This window comes from Gopherus flavomarginatus, chromosome 8, assembly GCF_025201925.1.
Source record: "Gopherus flavomarginatus isolate rGopFla2 chromosome 8, rGopFla2.mat.asm, whole genome shotgun sequence".
Lineage (NCBI taxonomy): Eukaryota > Metazoa > Chordata > Testudines > Testudinidae > Gopherus > Gopherus flavomarginatus.
In genome coordinates, this window is record NC_066624.1 from 81883256 (window position 1) to 81899717 (window position 16462).

The 16462-nt window shown below is 42.4% G+C and overlaps 1 protein-coding gene across 5 annotated transcripts in view; it reads right to left on the reverse strand.

The window, feature by feature from the left end:
• GK5 (glycerol kinase 5) overlaps positions 1-16462 on the reverse strand; it is a 105562-nt gene that overhangs the window by 21359 nt on the left and 67741 nt on the right. For 4 of the 5 annotated variants that reach the window (XR_007776030.1, XM_050965975.1, XM_050965973.1 and 1 more), the window contains 2 exons: positions 11201-11304; positions 4498-4557 (listed from right to left, as the gene is read on the reverse strand). Coding sequence is in view for 4 of the 5 variants with exons in the window: in XM_050965975.1 (XP_050821932.1) it covers positions 4498-4557; positions 11201-11304 (164 nt within the window). In the remaining variant the exon portion in view is untranslated. The remainder of the gene's footprint in view (positions 1-4497; positions 4558-11200; positions 11305-16462) is intronic. The other variant, XM_050965974.1, reaches the window with a different exon arrangement.

Here is a 16462-nt window from a genome sequence, read left to right on the forward strand (position 1 = left end):
TGTCTACTACATTTGTGCATACATATTCCATTTTATGTGTGAGCAGAGTTACAGGTACATATTTTGAGGCCAGGATAAGTCCTCTTGGGGAAAAAAAATACTGCCTTTGAAGTCTGAAAAAAATAATTTGAAAAAGCAACTTGTATTTTTAAGATTTTAACACAACTTTGATTTCAGCCTCCTAAAACAGTACAATTATAATCCTGATTGAAATGTTAAGACTTATGGTAGAACATGGCTTTTACATGCTGTAGCCTGAATCACAGAACATTCAAGAATATCCTTTAGGAAGTTCAGTAAGTTCAGTTTATGTTCAAAGAGCTAGAGAGGTACATTTTCTTGTAATTAGTGATTCTTTGTTGGTGTTCTAGCCTATTCATTCACAGTTGCTGCCTTCTGTAGGAAGCATAAGAAGTAGGCTGCAATCTCTCCATCTCCTCTCTTTACTTTCTCCTAAATGCCTTCGTATCATAGGCTTTGTCTACAATAATGAGGTAAGTTGATCTAAGTTATGCTAGTTACGTAACTTACGTCAACGTAGCTTAGCTCGACTTACAGCAGTGTCTACCCCACACTATGTCAATAGAAGATGATCTGCTAGTGATATAGTTTTGGCCATTCGTTGAGGTGGAGTACTGAAACTGATGGGAGAGCGCTCTCCCATCGACTTACTGCATCTTCACCTGCTAAACTGATACCGCTGCATTGATCGCAGAGGTGCCGAGATAGCCCCTACCAAAGACAAGCCCTGAGACCTTGCTTTCCAGCCAAGGAAAACAGGCATTTATGAACATTGACCCTGTATTAGCTGAAGAGAGTTACTAGAGTTACAAGGCATTCCTTCCTCCAGGAGCACCAGGGAACAAATAATTAAACTATAAACAATTACCGACACTGTCACACATTGAATTACTATACCACTAGACTGCCATACTGCCAATTGCTTAGCCACTTTCCTATTATTGACACTTATAGTTAAGGTTGCCCAATACTTCCCATTAAAAGACCTTTTTTAAGTTGCTATTGTCTGCAGGACTTCTGCCTCATTTGTTGCAGAAGTTGGAAGATGTGTAATGAATGAGGCAGGTGGCTGCAGGAAGAGAAAAGATGGTCTCCTGGTTAAGGCAGCTGAATGCTGCACTGGAGAACTGGATTCTACCCCTGCGCTATCCATATGGTCATACACAGAAGCTGTGCTGGGCTGGAGTTACTATGTGATGATGGACAAGTCACCTAAATGTTGTTGGTTGCCCACTAACTGCATTCCTCATTTTCTGGGTGTCCAATATGAGACACATGGGAGCCAGATGAGCACTCAGATCTGCAACTTAAGTCGATGAACTGTGCTTTAAACATACAATATGCTTTAAAAATGCTACCAATTCAGGAAAATATTTACACAGGGAAATTAACAGGCATTAGTATACCAGTATAATTATACTGCTATACAATTACTCTTGTGGACACTCTTGTTTGGAATAATTGCAGCCTTTTTTCAGTTTAGCTTATGCTGCTTCAAAAAGGAAACCCAAAAAGCAGTCAGTTGTTCCAAATAAGTGTTTACAAGAGTAGCAACAACAGTATTATCATGTTGGTATAGCAACGTAAAAATTCATTTTCTGGTGTAGACAAACCCTCAGTTTCTCATCCATAAAATGGTGATAATACTACCATCTATTCTCACAGAGGTGCTGTCAAACAAATTCATTCTTGTTTGTGAAGTACATCAGATATTATGGTGAGAGCATCACAGAAACACCCAGGAGGGATTTAATAACTTTGTATTCAGTGTAGGTTTGAATGGTGTGCTGAGGCCACACACAACGAGCAGGTAAAAATATTGAATTATCATCTCACTCAGTGAATGAAGCAGAGCTGCTATCGAGAAAATAGTAAAATTGTGTAATTAAAGACTATCATAATATATACACACAAGAGGAGGCGAATTAAGGTTATACAGGCAACCTTAATTATGGCAGATAGTAACGCAGAGAAACTGCCCACCAGCATGGAAAGGGTTAAAAAGAGCCTTTGGGTCCAGCTAGCCCCACCCTGTTACACCTGCAGCCAATGCCAGGCTGGGAGCGGAGAAAAAAGGAGGGAGCCTGGCTCACTCTGGGGCTGACTTGCAAAGAGGCAGGAGCAAGCTGCTTCCCTACTTGAGGGAAGGATCACTAGCTTGCCACCCAAGGCAGCCACCCAGAACCAAACACTGTATTCCTGGCCAAATGAGATGGAGAAAGAGGACTAGGAGCACCTGGGCCTAAGAGGAACCTGGGTGACTGAAGCACAGAGACCTGGGGGTGGGGGTTCTGACCCCACGGAACTTAAGGCTGCTTTACCCAGAGGAAGCTGGGACTGTAGTAGGATGCTGTCTAGGGTTCATAAGGGGCCATTACTAGAGACAAGCCACCACAAGAACTTGAATTATAGGGGCCATGCACCAAACTCAAGTGGCAGCAGTAGAAAGTAGCCCAGGGCAGTGGACACAGACTTCCCGCTGGGAGGTCCCCTACTAAGGGATTGACTTACACAGAGCCCTAGGCTGGGAGCTGGTGGAGTGGGAAGGTCCGAGTCTCACAATCCTCTTGCCTTAAAGACTGACACACCTACGCCACAGAAGTGGGGAGCAAGAAAAGCACTCCAACCACTAGTCCAACTAGTCCTCAAAACTCCCTGTTGCATGGCATTTCCTAAATTGTGAGTGCCTGACTTTGCAATCATAGTGTTTTTCTAATGTAGGGTTTTTCTGTAATTTCCTAGGTTTTTAAAAAAGTAAAAAATGAAAATAAAAGAAATTCCAACAAAAGGAACAATATGATTCATCAGCAGAATTACATCCTTCATAGCCACAGCACAGATCTCTGCCATTTGAGCAGCAGCAGTAGGTTGTCATGCTCTATTTGAGCAGCTTTTAGAGGGAGATGAGGCAAACATTTTCTCAATGGGTTTCACAGCTGTTGGCTGACAGCAGACAAATGTGGAGACAGAAATTCTGGGCTCTATTTCAGGTTCTGAGGGAAGTATACTGTCGTGGTTACAGATCCTTCTGTCCCATCTCCCGCCAAACCTTAACTCTTTTTCTCCTGGCTCATCTGGCCTGTCCTTGTCCATGTCTCTCCCCACACACACCCTCCAGCTCCTCATCCCAATCCCCATCCCCTATCATACCTCAACACTGTTACCCCACTGCCATGTCCCCTTTCACCACCCCACAGGCCCAGCTGCTCATGCTGTTTCCTCCTCCTTGCTGCTTGGGTGCCTGCAGAGAGACCACTGAGAACACAGAAGAGAATCTCTCCTTGCTCTCAGTTCCTGGGTGCAGCACAACAATGGCCCCTGGCTGCTGAAAGGAGCAATTTCACAGAAAGTTCTACTCATCCTTCAGAGCCTCAGGATAGAGTAGGCCCAATACAGATGGACTCTTTAGTAAATTTGCTACCAAACATTAACCAGTTTCTACTGAGCACGTTTGAAATGAGGTTTTCAAAGGCTCACAACCTGGCCAAATTTGGACAAATTTTCCTGGAGATTGCAAAAGGCACATCTCTGACACAAGAATGATCCCCTTGCCAAATTTCAACTCCTGCTCCAAAGCGAAGAGGTCCTACTGCAGGGGTTCCCAAACTTTTTGCCAGCACAACCCCATTTTAATTAACTATTTCCTTCTAGAACCCCAGACAGCATGAAGGAAGCCATTCTGACAAGCAAAATGGTGTCCTCCATGTGTCTTGACCTGATGCACATGGTGCTTGTGAGGTCGTGCTGTATAAAAGATGCCATTTTGCTCTTCCAAATGGCTTCCTCCATGCTGTCTGGAGTCCTGGAAGGAAATTAATTACTTGAAATGGGGTCATATGTATGGTATGTGTGAGGTCATGCTGTGTGGAGGATGCCACTACAGACCAGAACCATGTCCCCCAAACATCATAACCTGACCCCCAGTTTGGGAACTGCTGTAATACAGTTTCTCTATGAAAGAATTTTTAACATGACCAAAGCAAAGTATTTTCTCCTAAACTCATGCTCAGAAGTTACAAAATTTTTTGCTGAAAAATATAGTCTGAGGCAGATAGCCAGCATGGAAAATTTCAGCTAAAATGGTTACAATTAGGCAAAATTATAAGAAACTCAAAAAAGGATCTTATGATGGAAATTGTCAGGCAATCCCAGTTACAGGTGTCACTACCCGGACCCCGTGAATGCTGCAGAGAAAATTAATAGAACAAAATTTGTTCTGACTTCTATTAAAGTAAACCTGAGAGTGAAAGTTCAACACCAACTCATACTCAACAATGCAGATTTAGAATCCATATCACTTTTGAAGTTACGTCAACAGGAACGCTACACTTGCCAGGAATTGAATAATAGCCCTAATGGAATGTTCACAGAAAGACAAACTGAATAACAAAGTTCTAGAGCATGTGTGTTTTACTTGAACTCACAAACACCAAACAAAATTTATGATTTGTGATATTAAAAATAATACAAACATACCGAATATTTGTAAGTGGAACCCGCACCTCTTTCACAATGGTATCATACATCTGTTTGTTTCTTTAAAAAAAATTTATAGAAATTAATGTATTTATACATAATGTGTATTCTAAAAGCTGTTCAATATCTATACAGTATGCAAGATTATATGACAAAATGTGACAGCAGTTTTGTCAAAATTGCCTTCGACAGTTGACAAGTTCCCAGCATGGACTGAATGATTAAAAAATAAACGGAGACTGGTTTCTGTTACACACCATTATGATAGTAGTCAGGTGGCCCATCAGGATCAGGACCAACTGTGCTAGGCACTGTATAAGGAGATATGGTTCCTGCCCCAAAGGGCTTACAGTTTATTTAAGGTAAGTTAGAGCAGGTGGATGCAACATACAACCTTAAGAACTGGAAATAGAAAAAAACATTAACCATAGCTTCAGCAAAAAAACCCAGCACCAGCTGCTCTTTAAAGGGAGACCGTCAAAGCTACAAAAGGGAGGTTACTTACTGTAACTTGAGTTTCTTTGAGATGCATATATTCCACACCTAGGTACGCATGCACACCATGCACCTGAGTCCAGGATTTCTTCAGTGTCCACTGACCCGCATGTATACAGTAACTCTCCTCATGCTCCCGACCAAGGGTATAAGAGGCAGTGCTGGTTAACACCCCTCCATTTTCTCTTCTTACAACAATCCAAACAGATCTGAAGCAGAGGGGATGGAGGGTGGGTAGTGAAATACTGACAGACAACACTTTTCTAAGACCCTCCAGTTACAGTAAGTAATCTCCATTTGTTCTTTGAGGGATGGTCCCTATGGTATATTCTACACATGGGTGACTGTCAAGCAGCGTTCTGACTTGAAGAGGGTCCAAGGAAACTGGCAGCAGAGATGTTTTTAGTACTGCAGATCTACGGCTGCATCCACCTTTGCTGCTTGAGTTAGAGCATAGTCTGACGTGAAAGTATGGATGGAATTCCAAGTCGCTCCTCTGCAGATATCCTGCAGTGCCCTTGTGGTGATATGCTCAGGAGGAGGAAATTGCTATTTTTGTAGCACTGCAAGATGCATCCTGAAACCCATTTAGAAATCCTCAGAGGATACAGCTTATCCCTGCGACCGTTCTGCCAAGGCTCCTGAGACTTTTCTTGGATTTGGTGGGCAGTGAAAATCATGTCGGTTGTCCTGTGGGATGGTCTAAAACTGCACTGAGATTCCAGCAATATTTTCTCAGCAAGGGGAAGTAATCAGACAAGAGGATACAGGCAAGAAACTTCCCTGCTGTAGATAGCAAGGCAATGCCTCGATAGTTTCCACACTCCGACTTATCTCCTTTCTTAAAGATTTTAACAATGTTGGCATTCTCTAGTTTCACAGAATCTTCTCATTATACCAGATGTGAAGAAAAAGTTTGTGGAGCATCCTTACCAGCAAAATCAGGATCTTTACATGGCCTTCATCAATTTGATAAAGGCTCTGGACTCAGTCAATCATGAAGCTCTATGGAAGTTGCTGGCCAGATTTGGCTGCCCTCCAAAATTTACTAAGATCCTAAGGCTTTTTCATGATCAGATGACTGCCACTGTTCTCTATAATGGCCTGGAGACAGACTCTTTTGTCATCAAAACTGGAGTTAGGCAAGGATGCATTATCGCCCCAATTCTGTTCTCCATCTATGTAGCAGTCATTTTGGTCCTCGTTAAAGATTACCTCCTCAGTGGAGCTGACTTTCAATATAGAATAGATGGGCAGCTTTTTCATCTTCGATGTCTCCATTCAAAAGTATAAAGTTCACAGAGTGTCCATTACTGATCTTCAATATGCTGATGACTGTGCCATCCTCATGCACACTGAGGCTGACCTTGGATCCACACTGATTTTTTTTTTTTGCACAAGCTTGCCAAAACCTACAACTCTCACTCAATATTAAGATGACTAAAGTGCTCCATAAACCTGCTTCAGGCCTTACACTTGACCTACTACAAATCATCATCGAGGAACAGACTTTGGAGACAGTCAAGCACTTCTGCTACATCTGTAGCCAGCTTTCTCAAAATGCAAATATTGACAGGGAGATCCAGCACAGAATCCAGTTTGCGAGTGCTTCCTTTGGGAAATTGTTCTGACACATTTTCATGGACCGTGACCTACCAAGACACCAAGATCCAGGTCTATACTACAAGATGGCTACTCCTTTATGGATCCGAAACTTAGGTGACCCATCGACAGCACCTCAAGAGTTTGCAGAGGACCACCAATGATGCCTTCAGAAGATTCTTCGCATCAAGTGGGAAGATTGCAGCACTAACGCCAGCATCCTCACTGAAGCCAATATCACCAGCATTGAAGCAATGATCCTCATGCACCAACTCTGCTGGGCTGGACTTTGTGTGTGGATACCAGACTCTCGCTTACCGAAACAAATGCTCTACTCTCAGGTCACACATGGTCAGAAATCATGTGGTGGTCAGAGGAAACGCTACAAAGACACATAGAAAGCGTATCTCAAGAAAAATTATGTGGATATCACAAGCTGGGAGGAGCAAGCCACCAACTGATCTCAATGGTGCCACATCCTCCGTCAGGCAGTGGTCCACTTTAAGGAAAAGCATCTTGCCCTTGAAGCTGAAAAGAGAGAGAGAAGGAAGGAAAAACAAACAAAATCTTTCTACCAGCAGGCAGCTGACCCACTAGAAAAATGTCTACTGTGGGCAGATCTGTGCTTCCAGGATTGGACTCCCGAGTCATCTCAGGACCCATATGTAAATCTGTGGTAGAGATCATCCTTGAATCGCGAGATCGCCAATAATGATGATCTGACAAGACAACAAAGAGTCTTGATTTTCTAACGGGTTTTGTTCTCTGCAGGTAGAATACCAGAGTGTGCCTGACATCAAGAGAGTGAAATCTCTTCTCGGAACAAGCATGAGGTTTTGGAAAGAATACAGATAAGTGTACTGATTGACGTGGAACTCAGACAAAACCTTGGCAAGGAATTTAGGGTGTAATCTAAGGGAAATCTTCTTGTAAAATTCTGTATAAGCAGGGTTTGACATCATGGTTCACAGCTCACTGACCCTTTTCACCAAAGTAATGACTACTAAAGAATGTCACCTTAATGGGCTGGTGGGTCATGGCACATGTCGCCAATGGTTGAAGGGTGGGCCCGAGAGTGTTTAAAGGACTAAGTTAAGGTCCCATTGAGGTGTAGGTTTAGTGACCAGGGAGAAGGTCCTGATCAAGTCCTTCATAAATCAAACTGTGATCAGGGGTATGAAGATAGAACAACCTTCCACCAGTGGGAGAAGGCACTAATTGCTGTTAGGTGTACTCTTAGTGAACTGAGGGCTAAGCCTGCGATCTTTAAGAAGAGGAGCTAGTCTAGGATAACTGGAATGCCCACAGTATCAAGTAAATGCTGGTGGCAATGCACCCAGGCCAAAAATCTCTGCCATTTAGCTAGGTAGCAGAGTCTAGTAGAATCCCTCCTGCTTTGGGTCAGAATTTCCTAAACAGGGGCAGATGCTGAGTGTTCTATCTCTAACGTCCATCCAAACACCAGGCTGTGAGGTGGAGTGAGCTCAGGTTGAGGTGCTTGATTTTTTTCCCCGTACTGAATTAGGAGACCTTGAAATGCACAGATCCTGATAAGGGGACATGTGGACATTGTCAGGAGCTCTGTGAACCAGAATTGTTTGGGATGGTATGGTGCTAGGAGGATGATGATGGCTCTGTCATGCCTATGACTTGTAGTCATAGAGGGATGGGAGGAAATGTATATCTGAGGCTGTCTGCTCTGGAGAGTATCGCCTTGAGTGTCTTGGCCTCTGGCTTCTCTGGGGCAATACATGGGAAGCTTTCTGTTTATCTGGGATGCAAAAATGTCCCCTAGCAGAGTCCCTATTGTGTGAATATGGTGGTTAGGACTGTGTCATGCATCTCCCATTCGTGGTCTGCAGAGAAGCTTCTGCTTAATCTGTCTGCCAGGGAGCTCTGAACAGCCAGGAGGTATGTGGCCTATACAGTGATGACCTCTCATACACCAGTTCCAAAGTCTGATCGCTTCCAGGCAGAGGGAACAAGATTTCATTCTTCTCTATTTATACAGACCACTGTGATGACGTTGTCTGCCATTATTTGTATGTGGAGTGAGTGTGTAGAAGGCCTTTCATACCAGTCAGACCACTCTTAGCTTCAGTAAGCTTATATGTAGCCTAGACTCTCATGGCATCCAGATACCCTGATCACTGTGGCAGTCCAAGTGTGTGTCCCTACCTGTGAGGGAGGCATCTATCATGATGGTGGCCGTTGGTATGGAAGAGCTGAAAGGTGTCCCTACCATGAATTTGTTCAGGTTGGATCACCAAGCAAGGAAGGTGAGAACTCCAGAGGAAACGGTGACTTTGGAATTGATGTGATCCCTATTTGGTCAGTAAATCGAGTGGAGCCAAGCTTATAGACACCGCAAGTAGAGTCTGGTGAAAAGTGTCATGTAAGTGCATGTGGCCATGTGGCCTAACAAGGAGAGACACTGATGTACTGTAGTTCAAGATTTGCAGGTGATGAGAAAGATCAGGTTGCTCATCGCATAAAATATGCCTGGAGGGAAGAAAGCTCTCGCAGAGACTGAGTCTGGACATGCTCCTATAAAATGTATTGTCCTTGCAGGTGACAAACACCTAAGGTGGCAAGGAGGCTCTGAAGAAACTCTGTTGCTGGATATGACTTCTTGGTGAGATCAGCATACCAGGAGCCAGTCGTCCACGTATGGAAATACTGTATATCTCTGACATCTCATCTGGACCGCTACCACTGGGAAAACTTTAATGGTAGCTCCCACGGGAATCAATGCCAGATGTCCCTGAGGAGGTCATAACTGGAGGGGTAATAATGCCTTGTCTGTCAGGGGTCCTGTGCCTTTGCAGAGATACTGATGCAGCTATCTCCTCCGATTCCAAGGATGGTTCCATTGGTTGGTACCAAGGTGCTCCTGCCTGATGGATGGAGATGGGATCTCTCCTGAGATAATGGTAACGGTTCCTCCCCTGGGGTAAAGGCATCTCTTAGGAGAGCAGGGCCAGAAGAAGTGGAGACTGCATATAGGGAAGGAAGATATCCTCTGGTGTTACAAAGGTCTCCGAAGAGCCCAGAGTCTGAGGAGTTCCAACCGACACTCAAAGATTCTGGTTTGTCTGATGTGGCCTGATGGTATTTGTATTCACAATGATGAATCCGGACATGCTCTCAGAGATGAGACTGGAGAGAGTTTATCTTTGCCCCCTGGTTACCACAGTTACCAGCAGATCCCTGTTTTTCTGTGCCTTATCCTGCAGCCTAGGAGTCTTCAGTGGAGCTGGTTCCGTCCATATGCGACATCTCACCCAACCTGGACTGGCTTGGGAAGGAAACAAGTTTCTTCTGGACAGTCTGTTATGGGGGATCAATCCTTCTGCCCAGGCTTGTGTTGGAGGAGAACTGCTAGCCAGCTAGTACAGGGGGTCTCGCGGGCTTGAGTCAGACAGAGCCTCCTCCATCAGGGACTTTCTCAGCTAGAGCTCTTGGGCCTCTCTAGTTCTGGGTGGGAAGGATTTACAGATAATAAACATCACAGAGATATGTGTCTCATCCAGACACAGTAGAGGTACCAGTGATGCTCATTGCTGATTGAGGAAGAGTGAGGGCAGGAGACTCAGTTCTTGAATCCTGGGACCCTGGGCATAGTCCTGGGATCAGGGAAGATGTCCCTCCAACTGGGGAGTGGTGGTGGGGATATTCTACTCTATACTAAACTATATACTAACTAGAATTCCTAAGCTAAAATATAAACTATTTACAATTAAATTTTACAGATTCTACCATAGTGGAGGAGGACACGATTCCAACTCAGGCCATGTGGTGATAAGTAGGAACTGGGAGGCATCAACCCATATTTCCTCTTACACCCATGGTTGGGAGCACAAGTAGAGTTACTGTGCCTGTGCAGGTCAACGGACACGGCTTTGAAGAAATTCTGGACTTGGGCACACAGCGCACATGAGTACCACTGTGTGGAATAAACATACATAAGGACCGTCACTCAAAGAAGTAATTTAACTTACCCAAATAGTTATAGGGAAAAACATACATCTCAAAGGAAAAGATATATTTGAAACTTTTTTTGCCAGCTCTTTGGATGAGCTTTTCAGCTTTCCATGTATGCAAAAGACACATATCCCAATTCAGCAGCTAACATATCTTCTGTCTCTCTCATGTATTTTTAAAATGCCTATCACTATGTTATATAAACATGGAGGACCTAAGAATTATCCCAGGAGCCTGCAGCTTCATGCCTACTTAAAATAGATTGAGAGTGAAAAGAGGCTTACTTTCCACATAAAGGGAGTGAGGAAACACAAGGGCAAACTTCTGGCAGAAGACAGATTTTGGACATGCAGAGGAGCCAAGTCCATTTTAATTTGAGAACTGTTATGCTGGGTCAGTTGTTAACAAAAACTGTGCCCCTTGATAAATATACAAAACTTCCTGTCAGTGTCAACTAATATAAACTACCACAGTTAACATTTTATAAATTGCTAAGTCCATGCATTTATGTAACAAGTGATTATCTGACTTCACACACTGAGTGACCAAAATACAGAATAATTAGATGAGAGGAAAATAGAAATCCTAAAGATAATGAATTAGGAAAGACTGCACTCAATACCTAAAAGCGATAGATTCCAACATAGCTCGTATAAGATGATTTCTGGTAGTGGAAGGTTTCAGCCCCATAAAGGAGGCACATGCACATGGGTCATTCACAGGAACCTAAAATAAAGGTTTGACAATAAAATTAATTACTGAGTTATATTTGTAGCATTTTTAAAAAGGATACAAGTAGTAAGCAAAAATAACTTACACATGACAATTACAGGCAGCATAATGAGAAGAAGAAAATTAAGACAATATGTAAGCATTGGACAGTCATTATTTTGCCTATATTTCAGAAAAATCAGTTTTCAAATCAGTTTCTTTCAGTACCAAAAAAGTTTTCAATTATTGCATTTGTTTTTCCCCCCAGAATTCTATACACTAAATATCACTCATTGGTACTACCTATTAAAAATATACATAGAGTACACATCAACTTAAGTACAAGTGTCTTAGATAGAGTACAGTATTATTAAAATGGGGGGGGTTGGAGGGGGGAAGAATTTACTGACTTTCCCCAGACTTTTTGTACAGAAAAAATTAATTAATATAATACAATAGCCTTGAAGAGGCTAGTCAATTTAAATTACATAACATAATTGCACTAATGTTTTGAATGGCATAATGATGCAACAGACACACTAATTCTGGCTGTCTCATAAAAAAGTGATCGCCTTTTGTAGGATGACTGGCACATTGGTTTTTGCATCCATCTCTGCTTCACTGTTTTGGTGGATTTGAGTGACAGAACGTCACTCTACTTGCCCTTAAATGCATTAAGACAATGTTAAATGTTTTTTCAATTTAAAAATAACACAACATTTTAAAAAACTTTACAGGATTTTTATTTAGTTCCTTAAATATCTGCTATACAGAATTCTGAAGCAGCCCTAATTTTAATCATATTGTGACTGCAAAAAAAATGGAAAACACCAACAAAAAAATTAAGGAAGTATAAATTACTTTAAAGTAAAAATATAAGAGTATGCATATATGGCGGAAACTGGGAATGCATTAAAGCCCAATCCTGACAGGTGATGAACTCCCAAATATTCCCACAGACTTTGATAAGAGTTGTTGATGCTCAGTATTTAGAAGGATGAAAATGAAGTGACAGCCCAACTCCCAAATGAAGGCTAGTATGTTGCACGCTGAGACTCAGTTCAGAAATGAGTTATGTTTAAAGTCAGTAAAGAATATATTCAGTTCTCCAGTGTACAACCACCTTTTCCAACTTGTGGAATGTTTAACCCAGCCATACTAATAATAAAAGGTTCCTTGTTGACAAGCTTGTAGATTGTCAAATATAAGCAACTAACTAGAAAGGAAAGGAATCATGATATATATTAAAGGCAAATGTCTAGAGGACCAGAGTTTTATTCACTTTGTTTAAAAGCTTTATTTTCATTTTTATAACATATCACACATAATATATACGAACGACTTACACAAACTACAGAACGAAAGTAAGATGAGTGAGTGATAATAAATCAAGGAAATATCATTTTAAATTTGTACAGCAGGAATACTTCTGTCCCATAATGAGAAACGCGCCACATCATAGAAATGTCATCCAAGTTAAGAGGGGAAAAGCCTTCTCCTCATTCTCATAATAGGAACTGTCAAAGAAACATTTGACTATCTAGGAAATGAACACATTGCCTCCATAACATGTCCAGCCCCTGCTATCCTGATATCTACGAAACCTAACCAAGCAATCAAATTTAGATTACTGGAAGACAATAGGAGCTAACCTGTACAGCAGGGTAGACATGTCATGGTTGAGCTCCAGAAGTGCTTACTCCATGTCAGGTGCCTACTTCGTACCATATATCTATTCTCTCTCTCTCTCTCTCTCTCTCTCACACACATACACACTCACATACACACACTATAGCTATAAAGAATTCATGATTGTATGATGTGGTATAAAAAGTTGTTTAGGAAAACATTGTGATGGTTGTGTTGCTCAAAAATAGCAACGCCTGAGTAAGTTTCTCAGTCATCCTGATTAAGTGATGATCAACCTGTATCATCATGTATTCTGTATGTCATGTTACAGAATAGCTATTTTAGAAACATTTAAGAGTTGTTAAAATAATTCATTTCTTTCTGTAAAGTCACAAGTCCAACTGTACAAGGGTTGTAAGGAGCCATAAAAAAGTCTCTAAAAATTGCCTAAACTAGCATTTCTACAGTGAAAAATATCATGACTTTGAGATCTGAAGCCCTTCTTGTGCTGGGAGTTCTGGATCCTAAGAGACCTTTTATTCAGTGGTGTGGAGTTCCCATTTCGGCAGGGGTAATTTTGTGGGGGAAATGGGAAATTGCAAAAAATTCTGTGAGAAGAAAAGAGTTTTCACACAAGTTGATTTAAGAAATTTGTAAAATGTTGGGAGAAAGCTCCTATCTAAATTATTTTAGATATTTATATGGTATTAATTGCAGAGAATAGGACGACAGGGTTCCTCAAAAAAACATTAGTAGTGATATTTTAAAAGCATATAACGTTCAGGCCTTAAACTATCTGGCAGCATCCCTTTAAGCTTTGCAAGTGGGTAAATATAAATGTTTGGTCTACTCTACAGACCTATAATTGGTACAACTATGTCGCTGGGGGCGGGAGGGAAGGAATCCACACACCAAGCAACATAGTTATACCGACCTCACCCCCCATGTAGACAGCGCTATGCTTCTCCTGCTGTCATAGCTACTGCCTTTCAGGAGATGGATTAACTATGCCAACAGGAGAGCTCTCTTACATTGGTGTAAAGTGTCTTCATTAAAGAGTAACAGCGGTGCAGCTGGATGGAGCATTTTAATGTAGACTTGCCCAAAGCAGAACACCACCTCTTATCACATCAGTTGTATCTGCATGCAGGCCATCCTGTATCACCCTTTTTGGCATTTTAAATAACAACTTGCAATTTCTTTTGATTTACACAAGTATCAGAAGACATCTAAACTAAGCTGACGCTACCAACAGCCTCCAACATAACTCCCAGAAGAATCTCCATACAAATCTCAATCTCCATCGAGTCTCTCTCTCTCTTCAAAAAGAGCCTGAGTAAGATAGGTGTGCTACATACATGCTCTGAATCTCAGCAGAGCCACGCAAATCCAGACCAAGTGAGAAACAGGTTTTATAGCGAGGGACCCTCATAGAGAACACTCCAGTACCAGCAACCAGTGTTAAACTGAGAGCAATCCAACTCAAATGTCTCTACTGACTAAAATGCAGCAGTAGGCATGGGGAGGGAGTTAGTCTCCCAGGAAAAAGTCCTGAACCATTGAGGGCCTTATAGATCACAAACAGCAAGTTAAACTTCACTTCAACAGGAAACTAGTGCAGATTATAGAATTCTAGTGTCATGTGCTCCCATAAATCCACCTTCAGAGGCTATATGCTTCAACACCTACGTTTTCAGGCTGATTTGAGGTGAAGCTCCACATAGAACACACTTAACTAAACCAGCCTTGGTGTGACAAAGGCATGAATCACTGTAACAAGGTCTGCATCCAAAAGAAACAGCTGCAATCTCGCAAACCAAATGCAGATGGAAAAAGTATTCTGGGACACCAATGATATGATAATCCAATAGCTACTGAGGATCCAATCAATACCACTCAATTGTGAACCCAAGTCACAAATGGCATGCCCACCTGCATTACTAAAGGAGGAAGTGATAATCTTTGTGTCTCATCTTGTAGCTCCTCCTCATACTTCTTAGTGTCACCTCAATCTTAATTGGGCTGAATTTCAGCCAACTAGATCTAGTTTATGCCCCAACAATATTGGGCAGGTGAACAATTGCATTGACTGGGTCAGAAAGGACCAAGATATAAAAATGGGTTGTCATTAGAGTACCTGACTGCCCCATAATTCCTCACTAACCTTTCTAACAAGCCCCTACCCTCATTGAACAGATTGGGAAGACAAGTTGAAACCTTGTTGAATTCAATATGACAAGATCTTTAAGGAGGAGAATCAGCTCCCTTACAATACCCTTTGCGACTATTCAGCCAGGAAAGAATGGAGACAGTCAAGAGCAGCAACATCCACTTCTGCTGCAGTCAAGCTATCAACTCTCCACAATCAACAGTATTGAAAACACCCACCATATGCAACAATATCAACACACACCAGATCTTCACTCATTGATAAAAAGAAATCTAACAATGCTGCCAGTGCCATTTCCATCCCATACCCAAAGCCTGTAACTAGATCATCAAGGGTCTAGGAGACTTAAGGTATTTAGATTCTCTGAGAACCATCTCATCCCAGCCTTCTCTACAACCTTGACAAAGAATTGAAGATGTGATAGTAGCCGATTGTCAATGCCAACCGTGGATTTTCTGATCAAAACCTACATTATAACTGCTTCTTTAAGAAAAGCTGGTACCATGATGTCTCTAATATAGGCACTGACAATCTTCACCAGTAACAGACCCAGTATCTCCCTGCTGGTCTTTACCAGCAAGGAAGAAAAGATGCATGTTGTCGAATTAAGAACTCCCAACATCTCTAGTACTTGAGCATTACAACCCTAAAAATTCATAAAAGATTAAGTTTGTGTCCTCCTCAAGATTCCTGTCTGCAAATACAAAAACTTAGCAAGAATCCATAATATTTTACCCATAATGGAAGGAACTCAAATAAGCCACCAAATGAAGGCATCTTAGATTAACTAAGCAGCCCATTTCTCAAAATAAATCAAGATTTTGTGGACACTCTGGTGGAAACAAAGAGCCCCTTTCTTTGCCTTTTCCCAGGAGTGCTTTAGAGATGGGAGTAAGATAAGGAGGCTGAGATTCTGCTTTTTAAAAAATAGACTGTGGGAATAACAGTGTGTTGCAGACTGGAAGGAAGGGGGTGGGATGGAGAGGAAATGGAGTGTTGAGGAAGGGGGCATGGGATGGGGAAGAGAAGGGGATAGGGGAAGCAGGAGCAGGGAGAAAGAGGCAGTGGGGAAGGAAGGAGGTGGGATGGGGAGGAGATGGAGTGGTAGGGAAGGGGCATAGGATGGAGAAGAGAAGAGGGCAGGGCAGGGATCTGCAACCTTCGGCCCGTGGCCCACCAGGGTAAGCTCCCTGGTGAGCTGGGCCGGTTTATTTACTTGCTGCATCCACAGGTTCAGCTGATTGCAGCTCCCACTGGCCATGGTCCGCCGCTCCAGGCCAATTGGGGGCTGCAGGATGAGGGATGTGCTGGCCGCAGCATCTTGCAGCCCCCATTGGCCTGGAGCAGCAAACCACAGCCAGTGGGAGCCGTGGT